The sequence below is a fragment of the Onychostoma macrolepis genome, chromosome 23 (assembly GCF_012432095.1).
Source record: "Onychostoma macrolepis isolate SWU-2019 chromosome 23, ASM1243209v1, whole genome shotgun sequence".
Lineage (NCBI taxonomy): Eukaryota > Metazoa > Chordata > Actinopteri > Cypriniformes > Cyprinidae > Onychostoma > Onychostoma macrolepis.
This window is the reverse complement of record NC_081177.1, coordinates 1,948,000-1,967,821: the sequence shown is the minus strand read 5'-3', so window position 1 is coordinate 1,967,821 and position 19,822 is coordinate 1,948,000. Positions and strand designations below refer to the sequence as shown.

The window sequence follows — 19,822 nt, the reverse complement described above, 5'->3', positions numbered from 1 at the left end:
GCGCAGCCCATAACGAATTGTTTTTACATTTGTTCGTGAATCAGATACTGATTCTCGGTTTATTCAGAAGTTCTCTGAGAAATCTAATCCCGTCTGATATTTCTGAGATTCATCGCGTAACCGCTCGCGCCACTTTCATCAGATATAGAGGCCTTTCTGCCATATCAGACGAAACAATAACATGAAATCAATAAGAAGATGCCGATCACGAAATGTATTAGCAGAGATAGGTAAGAATCTTGTATTGCAGTTTTCTCGATTGCTAACATATAACGTATATAACTGATTTTAGTCCCAAACCATTAATTCAGTTCTCAAAACAAAGACACATTTCTCAAAAAGTTTAACAATGAGTAAGTTAAACATTAGGCAGCAAAACTGATGACAGCAATCAGAATCTCTGCATCCTAACAACTGAGAGAGGAGAGAGCTGAACGAATAATATACATGGGTTTTATGCTTACAGTATAATTACAGTACAGTACCAGTACATTAGATGATGGAAATTTCACTCTTCTATATGTACAGTAAACTGTAGCACATGTTGTACACCTTCAAACGTGTGACTGTCAAATTTTATTTGTAACTATTTTTTATGTGTACTGCATGTTTGCAGAACTGAGAATGACTGCCTAGAGATATAGTCTCGTGTCAGGAGACCAGGACACTGCTGTAGTACTGTTTACTGTAATGCAATTTGACCAAATGTGCAGAGGATGCTGAATTTACTTTTTTTTTTTTTACTGTACTGTATTGTGGTGCATAAGTTCATATACAATTCTTTGGTATTTGAACTTTTCTAGTGTTTTTCATCTACCGCAAGATTACTTTACATTAGTAAAATGAAAAATTATCTGTTCCCAAAAGTTCATTGCTGAATTATTATTATTATTATCTGTAATTTAATTTATGTTGTATACTGTAACAGACATTGAGCTGCAATAATAATTCCTGAATCCTAAGAGTTTGTTAAGTGTTATTGATCTCATGAGTGTTCACTGGGCAGGAAAGTCATCTGTGTGTCTAAATTGTAAGTATTTAAGAATACCTGTAATAACTAGACTGAAAAGTTTGAAAGACACATTTATGCTGGCTTGTCTTAAAGTCTTGTTTAAGAAACATAAATAGTTTGGTCAGTTAGATGTTTGCTAAAGTGTTGCTAGTTGGTTGCTAGGGTATTCTGGGTGGTTGCTAGGCTCTTGCTATGCAGTTGTTGGGGTGTTGCTAGACTATTGATAGTGTTCTGGGTGATTACAGACATTCACATCTCTGGTAATAACAGAAAATCAAACATTGTTTTCAAAACTGATCCAGTTTCAATGCTTTGATATTATTGTATTTTTTTCTAATGTAAATTCAAAAGTGTTACTCTTAAACTTGCACTAAAACGTGATTTATACCATCTAAGTAGCCCATGTAATATTAATAGAACCGCATGTCTTCTTTAATGACACAAGCTCACAAACATTTATAACCTCTTGAAGTTTTTTATATAGTATTGACTTGGTGCCGTGATGGATATTGAAATGTTGTTATTTATTTATTATAAAAGTATAGATGATTACTTAATGGTAAGGCAATATGTGTGAACACAACTGTGCACGTCAGACAATAAATCCCCAAAAACTATGCATGGGGGCTTGCTTTGGTGTTGCCTCCCCTCGTAGACCCCATGCCACCCTAAAAATGATTTTCTAGATCCGCCCCTGTATATAGTAGATAAAGTGAGTTGATATACTGTCACTTAGTTTCTCTCTGTGTGTGTGTGTGTGTGTGTACTTGTTTATGCTACATTGTGTGGACCAAATGTCCCCACAAGGATAGTAAAACCTGAAATGTTCGACATTGTGGGGACTGGCCTGTGGTCCCCACGAGGGAAAAAAAGATTAATAATAGTAAATGATGTTTATCTGAAAGTGTAAGAATGCAAACAGGTTTTCTGTGAGGGGTAGGTTTAGGGTTAGGGGATATAAAATATAGTTTGGTCAGTAGAAAAGTAATAGAAGTCTATGGGAAGGCCCCACAATTCACAGAAACAAACGTGTGTGTGTGTGTGTGTGTGCGTTTTTGTGACAAATGAGGACATAGATGTGTATAATGACGAGGGTATGGCAGGTATTACAAGGTGAAGGTGACTTTTCAGGACATTGACCCATGTCCCCACTTTTCAAAACGCTTATAAATCACTCAGAATGAGTTTTTTTTGGGGAAAGTTGAAATGCACAGTCTCCTGTAAGGGGTAGGTTTAGGTGTAGGGTTGGTGTAGGACAATAGCACATACAGTAAGTACAGTATAAAAACCATTACACCTATGGGATGTCCCCGCTTTTCACAAAAACGAACGTGTGTGTGTGTGTGTGTGTGTGTGAGAGAGAGAGAAATACAGAAACAGAGAGATTTGAGGTGTTTCATTGTCCACCAATAGATGGCGCTAGACGGACATGTCGTTCATGTGAAAACGACCAAATGGAAAAGTATTATAAAACACTTTTTCAGTGTAATCACGAAATGCATGTATTAAAGTTAAATCTGAATATTTGTTTAATTACTACAATACATTAAAACTACAACATAATTTTTTTTTCAGTATTTTTACAGTTAAAAACGAACTTACTCATTTTATTTATTTATTTGGTTGTATGAAATTTGAATTATGTTATTTGTTTAATTACTACAGTAACAAATATATATATACATAAAAACAATTTTCAGTAATTTTAAAAAGTCTAAAAGTTTTTTTATTGCACGATATTTGAGTTTGTTGAATTACTAAATTTAGGAAAAGCACTAAATAAAAACTATTTATTCTTTAAAAAAATGCAATGACGAACTTTATTTACATATTTATTAAATTGATGTTTATTTAACTTAATACCTGTATGAAATTTGAATCTAATGATTTGTTTAATTACTACAGTTCAGGAAAAGTACTATATAAAAAATATTTTTATTTAATTTTAAATATTTATTATATTTTATGACCTATATGATTTTTTATTATTATTTATTTCTAAAATATAGGAAAAGTACTATATTAAAAATATATTTTTATTTTATTTTAAATATTTATTATATTTTATTACCTGTATGAATTTTTAATCCAAAGATTTTTATTACTAAAATATAGGAAAAGTACAACATAAAAACTATTTATTTTTGCATAATTTGCAGTGTAATGAAGAACTTTTTAAAATAGATTTTTCTATTTATTTATTTTTATTGCGTCTGTTCCTAATATGAAAGATTTTATGATGTATGGCTTACACATCAGAAGCTGGGACATGAATTTGAAATTATTGTACAATGTGGAAAGTAACACTAGTAAATAGTGAGTAGTTGTGTACAAAAGGATGGAGCTTGTTTCCTAATGTATAGATGTGTGTTGGCATAATCATTAAAGACAAGGAATAATGTCAATAAATAAAGTTTTATTTGAAACATTCAGTAGCCTCAAATATTCACAAGGCGTGTAACAGAGTTTCATTGCACGAGAACAGTTTTCAAAGGCAAAAAGACAATAATATCGAACCGACCCCAGAAGAATCCAGAGGCCAATCTGCACATCCAAGTGTGCTACTGCAGCTCAACTACGATGTTGAAGTTTTAAATACTCTATCGCATCAGGTTCCCAAGAACCAACCAAACACATTCTACTGTCAATAGTGGAATACAATCACTTATGAAAATCTATAAGATAGATTCTTCTTATACTCTCTTGAAAATCGACGATACAAAATTACGCTCAATAACCTACAAATATATAGAGCTCTTTTCATGTGCTTTAAAAAGTGATGTATCAAAATACAACGACATGTCGCATGCCAGCGTGGTGGAGCAGTGTAAAACAAGTACACGTTCACATCAAGACATGCAGGAGATTTCAGAAACATCTGAGGTTTGAGAGAGCGACGTTCTGGACGTCAGCGCAGGTAGAAAAACACATGGTTTTGTGCGACTTTAACGAGGCGCTGTCCACCGGAAGTGCTGAAACACGTCTGGCTCCGCAGACAAAGAGTTTTTAAGCATCCCTCGCGTGCCAAGCTCGCTTCAGGCTTTGTTAAAGACTCTTCCACTTCCAGTTCTCGGACAGCGGAGCTGCTCTGGCACATGAGCTACATGCCTTGCATGCGCCGCGTGCGAGCGAGCGAGCCATAAACCTCGGGTAGAACGGGACCAGCCGAACGCGCAGCGAGCTTACGCGAGTCCGGGGAGGGAAAACGCGCACGCCGCGGCCAGGAGCTCCGTCTTCTGCTGCATCCTCTCACGTTGCTTGAGATGCACGCGTCCGTGCCGCTTCCTCTCGTCGCTGCGCGCGAAGCGGCGCCCGCACACGTCGCAGGAGAACGGCTTCTCGCCGGTGTGCGTGCGCATGTGGGTGGTGAGGTGGTCGCTGCGGCTGAAGCAGCGCAGGCAGACGCGGCACTGGAAGGGCTTGTGGCCGGTGTGGATGCGCACGTGGCGATTGAGCTCGTCGGAGCGCGAGAAGCGGCGCTCGCAGTTCTCAATGGGGCAGGAGAACGGCTTCTCGCGCGCCGCGCCCTTCCTGCCGCGCGGTTTGGCGCTCCGCGTGTTGGTGGCCAGCAGCGAGTCCAGGAACGCGGTCGTGGCGCATGGGTACGAGATGGTCCGGTAGAGGCTGTTCTCATGCGCCGCGACGGGAATCTGGAAGTTTAGCGCGCTCGCCTGTTCCAGAGGCTCTTGCTTGATCCACGTGTCCAAAACCGAGTCGGTCTCGGGACCCAATGGAGAGAGCAGGTCAATGATGTCATCCAGGTCTGACGGCTCGTGGGAAGCGAATCCGTCGAACAGATCGCCGCCGTTGCAGCAGCTGCCGCCGCCAAACTCGCTCTTGACGCGGGAGTTCGCCTCCGCGAATTCGTCCAAGGAGTCGTTGCACAGCGATTCCGGCGAGCCCAGCGAGCTGCCGGTGGATAACAGCGACTCCTGGCGCGACAGCGCGCTTCCGCGAGAGTTACCGGAGAAGTTATCGGAGATGCCGACGATCTCCGTCAGGATGCTGAGAAGCGCGTCTGCGCTGTACGGCCCGGTCTCCGCGTAGAAGCTGCCGGTGTAGGTGAGCGGCGACGGCGGGAAGCCGTCGTTGGAGCAGTCAGGGAAACCGGCGTCCAGCGGCTCTGCTTTGGGCTTCAACAAACCGCAAGCTGCGAGAGGAAGAGGAGAGAGATGCGTTACATAAGCTGTTGACTCACCGCATCAGGACTTGAATGCAAACTATAAGTGTGCTGTTGCATATAGTGCATTGCATGCAATTTTATCTCTTTTATCAATAGATCAGATGCTTTTTGAAGTTAATGTACTGATTTAATATGAATAAGATAAAATGCAGTGCTCACCAGCATCAGGTTGATTCTGAACGGCGGATTGTCCCTCCAGAGGAAAGGTTTGTGCGCAAAGAAGATCCAAAGCGCTGAAGTCCACGGTGTTCAGCATGATGTCGACGTGAAACTGGCACAAAATCCACAAGGAATAATTTCTGATTAACAATCCTGCTTTGGGATTCCCTTGCAGTTAGGCTTGCTTCAGGTTCTGGTCTCCGTCGATTCGTTTACCGGAATTCCTCGTCTCGCTTTTATATCGTTCGGCTCCACCGAGGCTCCGCCCACCGCTCATCTACGTCGGCAGGAGGATTCCCCGCCGTGTGCTGATTCTGGACGGCTCTTGCCCAAATATGGGCAGAGGATGTGACGGGGTTCCCCTCCGAAAATGGGCACGGGGCGTGACGTGGCGGCGACTTTCCTGAAGACCATTGCGGAAAAATGAGGCGCGTTTGTGAATGACAGGCGGCCATTATGTTCGCAATGGAACCGTGTCAAAGCGAAAGCGCCTCGGGTGACTTTTGACAGAAGATCTGATGGGTTAAAACGATGCACCGCAGCAGCGAGGCAATGAATGCACACTGAAAGCCCATGCAATGCGGATATAGCAGACTTTTAACCACAAACGAGCCACACTTGTTTGCATTTTAGAGATTATACTGATTTGTAACAGGAAATATGTCAAATATCAAGCCTCTGCTTTGCATCTACACCCAACTGTTGCGTAACTGCTGGTCTGCATCAACTTTGCCCTCCTTTTCCTGATGTTTTGTAAAGGAAAGGTGGTTAGATCAGTTGTGCAGTTGATGCACCGCCTGCAGCATTCAGAGCGTTTCAGCACCGCGGACAGCGACACTCACGCACATGCATACCATCCTCCCGCGTGCAATACAGCATCTAAATGTCATGCTAAATCGACCTGACAATCAGAAGCAGATCGTTTATTGTGCTTGTGCATGTTCATATCGCTAATATGAGTCGAAAGACTTCGCGTTACATAAACGCTGCATGTATGCAAACTATGTAAGACCATGATCACACGGTAAAAGCTTGACTGAGAATAACATCTCCGCTGTCTCATTTTATCGCGTGTTATGTAACGCTTCATTTCTTCAGATCGCCTAATGAGCCGTGGTGCGCATTTGGACTGCAGCTGCATCTATGATTTTCAAATATGAGTCATAAAGTTTCTTTTGATAATAACATTTAACCAGCATCCAGCCTTTAGCACCCATGGAGATTTCATTTATTAGATGATGAGACTCAGGTGGAGCTTGGGATGCCCGTTTAATGCTAATGTGAATGCAACGCTGCTTTGGAATAAGAAATAAATTGGTTCATTTTGTAAGGTGCCTAAACAAGTGGGGAAAATGCATGCGCTTTTATTCAATAAAAATAAATTCTAATATCTTATGCAATTTTGCTTTTCAAGTAAATGTATTTGTTGTTGTTGTTGCTGCTGTTTACAGGTGTTAAGCACATCTTAAATATCAGTAAGTCTTCTTGACTATTTAAGCCCCCCTAATTACTTATGATTAATTTAAAATCATCTGACTTTAGTATTAAAGCATTATCCTTCTGTATAGCTGTCTGGCTCCCAGGTAAAATAATCTAATCATGTGAAAAGTCATTGCATTTATTTGTGATTTGCACTCTTTGGAAATGTTCCAGTTCCCTCGCAATACCATAGAAGAACCAGATTTGCTTCCCCAAAGAACTTTGGGGATTGGGTGCCATCAGAATGAGAGTCCAAACAGATCAGTTAACATCTTGGGAAGACAAAAGCTGAGACAAATCCATCATTAAGATGTTTTTAAATTTTCATCTGGGAACAGCAGTAAAAACAAAAAGCAGCTGTGTAAATTTAGAACCCACCCTTAATAAAATAATTTTTACAAGGATTCTAGAAAAGATGACACAACATCAAAAGCTGAATGCCATAAACCCACAGTTTCCATACTAGATCCATGCATACGAGAAGTTGAGAGTTCCATCGAGATAATGTCCAACAAATACACAGTCCAGGTTCACATTACAGAATTCGTATCTGCGCCCAATACAATTTCAAAATCCGAAAATTTCAAGAGATAGGTTGACAAAACAGAGGAAAAGTAGGGTCAGCAGTACAAGGGGCATAAACTGAAAGAAATACAATATTCCTATTCTTGAACTAACACTATATCAATCTTTCTTCTTCGCAAAAAATCCAGAAAACCTGTATGTTTGTGAGGGCCATTTAGGCCATTAATATTACAACTCAGAATATTAAGGTCAGTCATTAGGTGTCAAACAGAATTACTGCATAATAAGACAAAATATAAGTTTGAAAAGAAGTTTGTCTACCATTAAACCACCCCCCACCCTTCCCTTCACTATAAAAAAAAAAACATAAATACATTCCCATGAATCAATCCCAGATCAAACCAAGAACAAATCTTGATCCGCCAGCACCGCTTAATATGGTCCGTGGCATCAACAAAAACTTGCACATTACTGAAGCACCAACATTGGTCCCATAGTCACATATTAACTAAGTAGTATCTCTATGATCCAGGGAGCAAGACAACGAGAGACAATCCAGGTACATGAGCAAAAGTCCAGGCGAGGTGCAAACAGAGTCCGAAACAGCAGGCAAAGGGTTAATCCAAGATACACAGGCAGAGATCAGGAAACAGGAACACAGGAGACAAGGCTAGACTAGACCATGAACTAAGAACTAGAAACTAGGGCAGAAAACTGGCTCCGTAATGTAGCTATCACTAGGTGAGCGATAAACGCTAAACAATACTCGGTGATCTGAGCAGGAACTGAGTGGGTGTTATATAGCGTGTGTGATTGGTTGCAGCTGTTGGTGCAATCAATGCAATGGGTGATGGGAAATGCAGTCCAGGGTGATGTGTAACAGCCTGTGTAATGTGAGAGTCAATATAATGGGATAGCGACCTCTGGTGGCAATCGGACAGAAAGTCACGGACCAGATTCGTGACATATACAACTAAAACATAAATAAAATAACATCATAATCAGTAAGCGATACTGTGAAAGCGATCTTTTCAAAAAGCCCATAGGGTCGTCCTTTTCGGAACCTTTAGGCAATCCGACCAGACGCAGATAGCTGTGCCTATTGCGATCCGATAAGCCCACAACCTGCAGCTTGAGCGCGGCTACACGCCTATCGTGATCTGCGACAACTTTCGTTTGTTTTCTCATCTCCCCTGTAAGAAGATCCAGTTTAGAGCATAGTGACTGAACAACTGACATCGGAGAAGCTGACGGAGACAACTCCTGCTGTTTCCGATTGTATGCCGTCATGGAAAGTATTATTAATGAATCAGCAAAAAGGGGTCAAACGTATGGAGCTCTACTCAAGTGCGACTAGGTTCATGAGCACGTCTCGTGACTTCTCCATCATTAAAATGTTTTTAACTAGTCCATAATCCATAATAACACTTCCTCCAGTGAAAAAGTGCATCTCCTGTTGTTTCTCACATCAAAATCCAGCCACATTTTGTTTAGAGCTGTTTTGGACTGGTTTGATCTGTGCAGATTTCTCTCCTGATTCAGACCAGACCACTTTTTCACTGGAGGAAGCGTTATTATGGATTATGGACTTGTATTTATAGCACTGGTTTGAAGTTAAAAATGTCCCGATGATGGATTTGTTTCTTACAAACAGGGACATTAACTGATGGACTGTGTATTACTTGTGGATTATTATGATGTTTTTATCAGCTGTTTGGACTCTCATTCTGACGGCACCCATTCACTGCAGAGCATCGTAGACACATTGTAGACACATTTCTACAAATCTGATGAAGAAACAAACTCATACTAATCATCCTGACCTCTGAGTAGCCTATGTTTTCAGCAAATTTCCATTTTTGGGTGAACTATTCTTTTAAGAGTGTATTCTACAGTGTATATGTAGAGACGGATATGTGAGGAATTTAAAATGTTATGTTGAGCATGTTTACTATAAACTGTTATATAGTGCACTTTATTCTTAAAATAGCTCATTGTACCTGGTCCTACTGTAATAGACCTACCACGTTATTTTTTTAGGCTTTTCTATGTACATATATATACACGTGCATGTTATGCAGTAGACTGTATTGCATAATTAAGTTTAATGTCATTATAGTTATGTTTTGCAGCGCATTGTATTTTTCTGCTTCCGGAAACCGAGACCAAACATGGCTCTGTCTATAAACGCCTGTGACAGCCTGTCGCACGTGATTCATCTGTTTTTTGGCGACATCTCTATCGTTACAGAGCGCTGAATCGTCGAGGCGTGGGCGCGCTCCGGGGCAGCCCGTTCCCGGTAACGGCAGCTGTCAAACGCGAGGCATTCCCGCCAAAAATACATGCTCGCCCCCGTGCTGGAGGTGTGGGATCTCATGTGCAAACAGCAGTGAGGAAGAATATGCCCTGGAAAAAGCAGCAACACACTGAATACTAGCTACAGAAAACCCGTGAGTTGGTTAGCAGTAAGTTACCTTATCAAATCTAATTATATTGAACATAATTTGGTATAAAACGCCTTTTTGAAGTAAAAAATGAATAAATGAAAATAAAAATGACCTACTCACCTACCCTATAATTTATGGTGAACAACAGAATAAAGGATATTTAAGAACTCCCCGATTGATGCAACATATGTGACCCTGAACCACAAAACCTGCCATAAGGGTCAATTTTTCGAAATTGAGATTTATACATGAAAGCTGAAACTATAAAGGTATAAAATAAATATATTTGCTGCTCGAAATAAAATAAACATTAACTAAAATAGAATTAAACAAAAAACTATAAATGTAGTATAAAGCAAAATTTCTGTTTTTATTTGTGACCCTGGACCACAAAACCACCAAATTGAAATTGAGATTTTTACATCAATAAATAATCTTTCCATTGATGTATGGTGTGTTTACTATTTGAAAATCTGGAATCTGAGGGTGCAAAAAAATCTAAATATTGAGAAAATCACCTTTAAAGTTGTCCAAATGAAGTTCTTAGCAATGCATATTACTAATCAAAAATTAAGTTTTGATATATTTTCGGTTACAAAATATCTTCATAATCTTTACCTAATATTCTAATGATTTTTGGCATAAAAGACAAATGTATAATTTTGACCCATACAATGTATTGTTGGCTATTGCTACAAATATACCTGTGCTGCTTATATCTGCTTTTGTGCTCCAGGGACACATATATTATCTTATATTCTATTTAAAAAGTTTTGTTTCGTTGTATGTTATTCCTATGTGTACTGTGTCCAGTGCAGTCAAGATCATATTCAGCGTGATCAAGTGTCAAACCGTTAGCATTTATAGTGTTTATGCAAATGTTTGTGCCCAGGTGACGTCATCTTGCACCTCGGATCCAATATGAGCCGTTTTTGGAGCTTGATTAAATAAACGCTTTGTTTATAATCAGGAGGACGTTTTAAACTACGAGATTGCAGGATGTTTTAATGGTATAAAGTCTTCTTAAATGCCAGAAGATCAGAGCAAATTTTATTTCTCATGTCATGACCCCTTTAACCTTTTATTGCAAACTTTTTTTTTTTTCATATTGTTTTAATGTATCATTTTAATCATAAACATTAAACAGCTATTTTGCGGTGTGAAATAAGGTGTACCATGTATTTCATCACGGCGGTTTTCGGTGCATTTTAAATTAAATAGGCATATTAATACAAACAAGTAAACTTGTAAATTAGTATTATGTCATTTAATTTCTTCATATAAATCTAAAGTGTTAATTGCATGTGTAAACCTGGTGATATGATGGTTGACTGAACGTTGCTCTTTGATTTCTGAAGTGTTCTGTGTGGTTGCTAGTCTTATGTTCTTATAAAAACTATTATTTTCTGGTCTTCAGAAATAGCTCATGTCCCTGTGGGATTTTTTAACCTCTTTTTTCATCCACTGGTTTCAAGTAAAATTCATAAGTCCCCGATATAGGGCATGTTGACGTTACGGGAGGCTGCTGTGTATTGACATTGATTAATGAAGAATGCAGTTTAAAACACTAAATTGTATCTAGATTAAAAAGTTCTGCAACATATCTGTATTTAAGATGTATTACTCCCGAAAACCAAAAACTGTTCATGAAATGCTGTAAGGACAATAATGGGAAACACCACACCATGGTAATATCCAGCCATTACTTTAGTCAATATGTATAATTAATTAATTTTATAAAATTGTAACATATAAAACAACTAAACTAAGGAGCAAGCTGTTGATGTGGTCAAATAAATGTATTTGTACAGTGCTTTTCACATACATATGACATTGTTTCAGCAGCTGTATGGAAAATCGTGATGTTAGTGTTTATAATATATTAATATCTTCATGCCTTATAGTAGCAGCTGGATTATATTATAGTCACTTTTTTATATTTGACCCTGGAGCACAAAAGCGGTCATAAGTACACTGAAAAAACACTTCATTTTTCTTTTGCAAGTTTTTATTTAAGTAAAATTTAAGTAAAAACTACTTAACTAAGTTGTCTAAAATTAGTAAAGGAAATAAGTACATTTAACGTGACCCGGTAGAGTTTGATGAGTAATTTCTACGTAATTATTTTAAGTTTACCCTACAATACTCGAGTACATTTCACTCAGTCACGGTTTGTAAACTTTACTCAAACAACATAGCACTAAAAAAATAAAAAATAAAAAAAATGCCTATAAAGCATGTGGTTAAGTTACAAGCACGTATGTAAGCAAGTAGACTGCTCGTTATTCATTTTAAGGTAATATGTTGACTCAGAGATGAAATGAACTAAATTATTTAATGTAGAAATTACATTTGTTTTTCTGTAGTATTTACTTCACCACAAAATCATTTTTATCAGTGCAGCACAGGTACATCTGTAGCAATAGCCAACAATACACTGTATGGGTCAAAATTATACATTTTTCTTTTATGCCAAAAATCATTAGGATATTAAGTAAAGATCATGTTCCATGAAGATATTTAGTAAATTTCCTACCGTAAATATATCAAAACTTCATTTTTGATTAGTAATATGCATTGCTAAGAACTTCATTTGAACAACTTTAAAGGTGATTTTCTCAATATTTAGATTTTTTTGCTCCCTCAGATTCCAGATTTTCAAATAGTTGTATCTCAGCCAAATATTGTCCGATCCTAACAAACCATACATCAATGGAAAGATTAATGAACAAATCTCAGTTTCAAAAAATTTACCCTTATGACTGATTTTGTGGTCCAGGGTCACATATATAAACAATAACACAGTTGAAATTTGCTATATATATTGCATTATGTGAGTACTTGCATTACTTGAATCTCTAACTTTATATAAAGAGCTGGCTGATAATACAGCTGCATTTTGTTAAAAAAATTAAAAAAGCAAGTATTAAAAGTGTCCCTCATCCTCTAGTCGTGTTTGTTTTTGAGGGTTGGTTTGTGCTGGCGTGTTTCTGCGGAGGGTTTGAGACGAGCCCGATGAGAAAGATGACTGACCCCAGATCAGCGCCGCTGTGTTTCTGAGTGTTGTGTAAGATGGAGAGAGAAGAGACTCCAGCTTCACTCCTCCCACACAGGAGCATCACAGCCTGACACGCACCGATATATATAGAGCGCAAACTTTTATTCTTTCACATGTGGGTGTTTTCTGTGTGTGTGTCCTTGACTGACAAATGCTTTGAAAGCCTCGATGATTCTGCATCGAGTCTGAGAGCATCTTCATCAGGGCCAGAAACAAACCCAGCCTGAGAGAAATCAGTACAAACCAGAGAAAAGCACAGCTGTGTTTGGTTTGGGTTCTCTGTGTTGTGGGCGGTTGCCAGGGTGGAGCAGTGTAGTTGCTAAGGTGTTCTTAGTGGTTGTTAGTATATTGGTTATGAGCGGTTGTTAATGCGTTGCTGTATGGTTGCTAGGGTGTTCTCAGTGGTTGTCAGTGATTTGCTATATGGTTTTCTGATTGGTTGTTAGTGCAGTGTTACACGGTTGCTAGGTGGTTGCTAAGGTGTTCTGAGTGGTTGTCAGTGATTTGGTAAATGGTTGCTAGGATGTTTTGAGTGGTAGTCAGTGCATTTGCTATACAGTTGCTAGGGTGTTCTGAGTGGTTGTTAATGCATTGCTATACAGTTCCTAGGTGGTTGCTAGGGTGTTCTGATTGGTTGTTAGTGTAGTGTTACACAGTTGCTAAGTGGTTGCTAAGATGTTCTGAGTGGTTGCTAATGCATTGCTATACAGTTCCTAGGTGGTTGCTAGGGTGTTCTGATTGGTTGTTAATGCATTGCTATACAGTTCCTAGGTGGTTGCTAGGGTGTTCTGATTGGTTGTTAGTGTAGTGTTACACAGTTGCTAAGTGGTTGCTAAGATGTTCTGAGTGGTTGCTAATGCATTGCTATACAGTTCCTAGGTGGTTGCTAGGGTGTTCTGATTGGTTGTTAATGCATTGCTATACAGTTCCTAAGTGGTTGCTAGGGTGTTCTGATTGGTTGTTAGTGTAGTGTTACACAGTTGCTAAGTGGTTGCTAAGATGTTCTGAGTGGTTGCTAATGCATTGCTATACAGTTCCTAGGTGGTTGCTAGGGTGTTCTGATTTGTTGTTAGTGTAGTGTTATGTTGTTGCTGGGTGGTTGCTAAGGTGTTCTGATGTGCAGGATGTGTTCAGTCCTGAAGTATGGCATTTAGTTTGCATCAGTTACCCTAAACATGAGCCATAACTACTAACTAACCAGCAGGTTGTTTCGGTGACTGGTTTTGCACAGTGCAGAGCGATGACAGCTGCAGTGATCTGTGTGTTAGTCACTGAAGGCTTTCATTTACACTAATGATTTTAATATACGTGATGTTCAGTGAGTCAGTGCATCTGCTCAATCTGTCCAATTCCCATGATGCTTTGGGAAGTGTTTATGATTTCATTTTGCTTAGGGACATTTGATTTGGCTTCCAGAAATCACATTTACAAACACACACACACACACACACACACACACACACACACACACACACACACACACACACACACACACACACACACACACACACACACACACACACACACACACACACACACACACACACACACACACACACGCACACTACACATTTGCACGTACGCTATACATACGCGCGCACACACATACACTACACACACACACACACACACACACAAACACACACGGTTTATTTAACAGAAGTTCATGTCTTGGCTTAAGTGAACACTGATTCATTAATATAAGTGTGTGTGTGTGTGTGTGTTAGTGATGATGAGTGATATAAATGTCTTTTCCTCTCTGTCCTTTCACAGATTCGAGGTCAAACGTTGCGGTAAACATTCAGCTGTTTATACTACCTTGGAGCTGAAGGTCATTTCAGAGTTTAATACAGTCAAACCAGACAGAGAGACACATTAATGCTTAGTACTTTTATTATTTTTTTTAAATATCTATTTTATTATTTTTATTGTAATTTATTTTATTCTTGGTTAAATAGTGAAACCTGTGAGTGAAATCTTTTATTTTAGTTTATACGGATTTATACAGTTTATATAGTTTTATTTAACATTTAATTAACAAAATCTGTATCTTGTTTAACTATATTTTAATTTTTTTTAATTAATTAGAAAATGTGAATCTTGTTTCTTAGTCTATACAGTTTTATTTTATATTTACTAATTCACTATATTTTTCGAAACTTGCATCTTTTTATTTTGGTTTATACAGTTTTACTGTATTTATTAATTCAGATCAAATAATTATATTTAATTAAAATTTTTAGTCTATAGTTTTACTTTATATTTACAAATTTAATGCAAAACCTAAATCTTGTTTTTTATTTAATTCCATTTTATTTTCAATTAAATTAAATAGCAAAATCTGTATTATGTTTTTTAATTTTAGTCTATAGTTTTACTTCATATTTACTAATTTAATTAAAATCCTGTATTCTGTTTTTATTTATTTATTTTAATCGATACAGTTTTATTTTGTAATTTATAACTTTTTAATTCAAAACTTGTATAATGTTGTTTTTCTATTTTAGTCTATGCAATTATACTTTACAATTAATTTCCATTTTTATTTTAAACTAAACTAAATTAAACTGATACTTGTATCTTAATTTTTTTCTTTTTTATTCTGTAAAGCGTTACATTTATATTTACTTATAAGTTTCTGTTTACTTTTAAAATACATTTTAGTTCTGTCAAAAGCAACCAAACAAAATGCATCTGGACTAATTGAAGTTGATCCTTTTTTTTTTTTTTTTGTACCAGAAATGGCCACAGCGGTCACGGCTCTTCTTATAAAGAAACTTTATTTGCTGTGAGACCAGAATATTGATTCTGCAGGTTTGCAATGCATAAAATATTCTTTTAAAGTCATTGCACTAAATGTCACACTAGAAGTGATTTTAATAAATGAACGGTTAACTAGCAGTCATCAGATCTGCTCTGTCATTGGTCAGACACCTCAGGGTTTCTGTGACCTCCAACCCCAAACCAAGGCTGATCCGCCGGGCCATTATATTAGCTCTGAGAGCGCGAGTCTGTAGGTTAATGAGGAGCATCATGTGTTCAGTGAGCGTGTGCTGCTGCGCTGCTCTGCTGCTGCTGCTGCTGCTGCTGCTCAGGTGCATGCTGGGAAGGCACTCGGTGCCGTGTCTGCCGCGGGTGCCAGTGTTGGGCAGTCTGCTGCACCTGCGCTCGTCTCTGCCTCCTCACCTGCTCCTCACACAGCTGTCACACAGGTACGGCCCTCTGTTTGGCCTGTACGCCGGTCCATACTTCACACTGGTGGTCAGCGAGATCAGTCTGGTCAGAGAAGTGCTGCTGCAGCGCGGCCGAGAGTTCGCCGGACGGCCAAAGATGGTGAGCATGACAGTCTGAGACTGATACTGTAATAGTGTGTTGATAGTTTTGAATTCAAGTCAATCTGATGAAAAACATGTCCAAGTCAGATTGCACCCTTAAATTAAAGAAAAAATATAAGATTGTACATTTTGCATGTAGAAAATCGACCATTTAGATTTTTGTGCATTCCTTTAATAATTTATGATAATTTTTTATTTTATTAATAATATTTATTTGATTAATATTTTTGTTTAAAAGTATATATTTTTTATTTTAAATAAAATGTAAATACTATAAAATTTAAATAAAATGTATTACAGTTTTTTTCAACTGCTTACACACATTTTCAAAACTTTACACACAAATCCAAGAATTGAAAACTGAGTCAAAGGCTGAGAATTAGTGTCTGGTTTTGCAGATTTGGTGTGTGCTTCTGCTGTTTGAGTGCCAGCTTTCAGAAACTGTGCAACAAGTAAAGATTTTGTGTATAAGCAGTTTTAAAAAACTGTATTTAAATACAAATATTTAAATAATTTTTTTTTATATTTTATGCTTTTGCATTACAGTAATAAGAGAAAATATGTAATCCAGTGTTTTTTATTTAAATTAGCTTTTTAGTGCTTTTAATTGATTTATTTTATTTTAAATTAAAAGTACTATGAAATGCATTAGCATGATTTATGAATATTTAATGTATTTAATATTTTTTGCATTACAGTATAGAGTGATTTTTTAATGTAAATCAGTATTGAGGCAGTGTGAAAGATATTAGTATGATTTATGCTTAATAATACTAATACTTTAGATTTATAATACTTAATAATAATACTTTTTATGATTCACTTTACAGTATTGCATTACAGTAATGAGAAAATGCGAAACTTTTTTATTTAAATCAGCGTAAAGGTAGTATAACAAATATTATCATTATGCATAAATACTTTAGTATTAATAATCTTTTGCATTAGAGTAATGAAAATGTATGTTTTTGATATTTTAGTTAAAAAAGAAAAAATTGAAGGGTTAAGTGTGCTTAATTGTGATAAAAGTAGTGCAAAACATATTATTTTCCTTTTAACTTTTGGATTTACACTACAGCATTTTTATATTCACTATTTGCTTAGTTAAAGTAGGTTTAAATGAGCAACTCTTAACTTCCCTGTAGTTTCTAATCTCTCGCTCTGGTTTTCACAGGTGACCACAGATGTGTTGACTCAGGGTGGGAAGGATATCGCGTTTGCAGACTACAGTCCGCTGTGGAAGAACCATCGGCGCCTGGTGCACAACTCCTTCATGCTGTTCGGCGAGGGATCTGTCAAACTACAGACCATTGGTAAACCAAACCAGCATTAAAGCCTAGATATTTATTCAATTTAAACCTAAAAGTGTTTCAGATTGTTTTCAGATTGTGATTAAAGTAAATGAGTGGCATCGTGATCATGGGACTTCATGAGTCACATCTTCACGCTTCCCATTGAAGCACATACTACGAAGCGCTAGAAGTGTTTCAGAACATTATGCAGAAAATATAATGTAAATGAAAACTGTACAACAATGAAAATGTCATTAATTAAGATTATAAAGTAGAAGTATTTTCAGTAGCATTTACACAATTTGGATCCTATTTAAGCTCACAATTCAGACTTTTTTTCAGAATTGCGAGATAAATTCAGAATTGTGAGATATAAACTTGATTGCAAGTTACAAACTCAGACTAGCGAGATACAAACTTAGAATTGAAATATAAACTTAGAATTGCGATATAAACTCAGAATTGTGATATAAACTTAGAATTATGAAATATAAACTTAGAATTGCGATATAAACTTAGAATTGCGATATAAACTTAGAATTATGAAATATAAACTTAGAATTGCGATATAAACTTAGAATTGCGATATAAACTCAGAATTGTGATATAAACTTAGAATTGCGATATAAACTCAGAATTGTGATATAAACTTAGAATTATGAAATATAAACTTAGAATTGCGATATAAACTTAGAATTATGAAATATAAACTTAGAATTGCGATATAAACTCAGAATTGTGATACAAAACTTAGAATTATGAAATATAAACTTAGAATTGCGATATATAAACTTAGAATTGTGATATAAACTTAGAATTGCGATATAAACTCAGAATTGTGATATAAACTTAGAATTATGAAATATAAACTTAGAATTGCGATATATAATCTTAGAATTGTGATATAAACTTAGAATTATGAAATATAAACTTAGAATTGTGATATAAACTCAGAATTGTGATATAAACTTAGAATTATGAAATATAAACTTAGAATTGCGATATAAACTTAGAATTGCGATATAAACTCAGAATTGTGATATAAACTTAGAATTATGAAATATAAACTTAGAATTGCGATATAAACTCAGAATTGTGATATAAACTTAGAATTATGAAATATAAACTTAGAATTGCGATATAAACTCAGAATTGTGATATAAACTTAGAATTATGAAATATAAACTTAGAATTGCGATATATAATCTTAGAATTGTGATATAAACTTAGAATTATGAAATATAAACTTAGAATTGTGATATAAACTCAGAATTGTGATATAAACTTAGAATTATGAAATATAAACTTAGAATTGCGATATAAACTTAGAATTGCGATATAAACTCAGAATTGTGATATAAACTTAGAATTATGAAATATAAACTTAGAATTGCGATATAAACTCAGAATTGTGATATAAACTTAGAATTATGAAATATAAACTTAGAATTGCGATATAAACTCAGAATTGTGATATAAACTTAGAATTATGAAATATAAACTTAGAATTGCGATATAAACTCAGAATTGTGATATAAACTTAGAATTATGAAATATAAACTTAGAATTGCGATATATAAACTTAGAATTGTGATATAAACGTAGAATTATGAAATATAAACTTAGAATTGTGATATAAACTCAGAATTGTGATATAAACTTAGAATTATGAAATATAAACTTAGAATTGCGATATATAAACTTAGAATTGTGATATAAACTCAGAATTGTGATATAAACTTAGAATTATGAAATATAAACTCAGAATTGCAAGATATAAACTTGATTGCAAGTTACAAACTCAGAACTGCAATATAAACTTAAAATTGCGAGATGTAAACTCAGAATTGCAATATAAACTCAGAATTGTGAGATATAGTCAGAATAGCAATATAAATTCATTATTGCAAGATGTAAACTTTATAACTTGCAATTGTGATATAAACTAGCAATTCTGGAAAAAGTCTGAATTTTTTTATTTTAATTTTATTTTTAAACAAGCTTCCGTAGGATCTGCTGTATACACACACAAGCTGTTCTGTTTACTATCAACTATAAACTACTATCTCCTATCCGCTCATATGGTGCTGAATGTGTGTGTAGTTCAGGAGGCTGCAGACGATCTGTGCGAGGAGCTCCAGTCCTGCAGGGGTCAGAGTTCAGATCTCAGCCCGGTTCTGATGCGGGCTGTCACTAACGTCATCTGCAGACTGGTGTTCAGCTCCTCGTACCAGCGCAATGACCCCGAGCTCCTGACCGTCATGGACTACAACGACGGCATCGTCCAGACCATCGCCAGAGGAGGACTCGTGGACATCTTTCCCTGGCTGAG

The 19,822-nt window shown here is 36.6% G+C and overlaps 2 protein-coding genes across 2 annotated transcripts in view; one reads left to right on the top strand and one right to left on the bottom strand.

Moving 5' to 3' along the window:
* Positions 1–3,408: 3,408 nt before the first annotated feature.
* Positions 3,409–5,581, bottom strand: egr4 (early growth response 4). The gene is made up of 2 exons (XM_058763891.1): positions 5,355–5,581; positions 3,409–5,162 (listed from the first exon to the last, which is right to left on the bottom strand). The coding sequence occupies exons 1-2, from the start codon at positions 5,449–5,451 to the stop codon at positions 4,195–4,197; spliced, it is 1,065 nt and encodes a 354-aa protein (XP_058619874.1). The 5' UTR covers positions 5,452–5,581; the 3' UTR covers positions 3,409–4,194.
* A 9,961-nt stretch (positions 5,582–15,542) lies between these two features.
* LOC131532047 (steroid 17-alpha-hydroxylase/17,20 lyase) overlaps positions 15,543–19,822 on the top strand; it is a 12,416-nt gene continuing 8,136 nt past the window's right edge. Inside the window, exons 1-3 of the mRNA XM_058763375.1 lie at positions 15,543–16,196; positions 17,373–17,511; positions 19,594–19,822. The exon at positions 19,594–19,822 is cut by the window's right edge and continues 1 nt beyond it. Coding sequence (XP_058619358.1) covers positions 15,885–16,196; positions 17,373–17,511; positions 19,594–19,822 — 680 coding nt within the window. The 5' untranslated portion in view covers positions 15,543–15,884. The remainder of the gene's footprint in view (positions 16,197–17,372; positions 17,512–19,593) is intronic.

What these genes read in the sequence shown, in the direction of transcription:
- egr4 (XM_058763891.1), bottom strand. Translation starts at nt 5,451, where the DNA reads ATGCTGAACACCGTGGACTTCAGCGCTTTGGATCTTCTTTGCGCACAA. An exon ending in TCAGAATCAACCTGATGCTG is followed by an intron (nt 5,163 to 5,354) that starts GTGAGCACTGCA and finishes TTCCTCTCGCAG; the next exon opens with CTTGCGGTTTGTTGAAGCCC.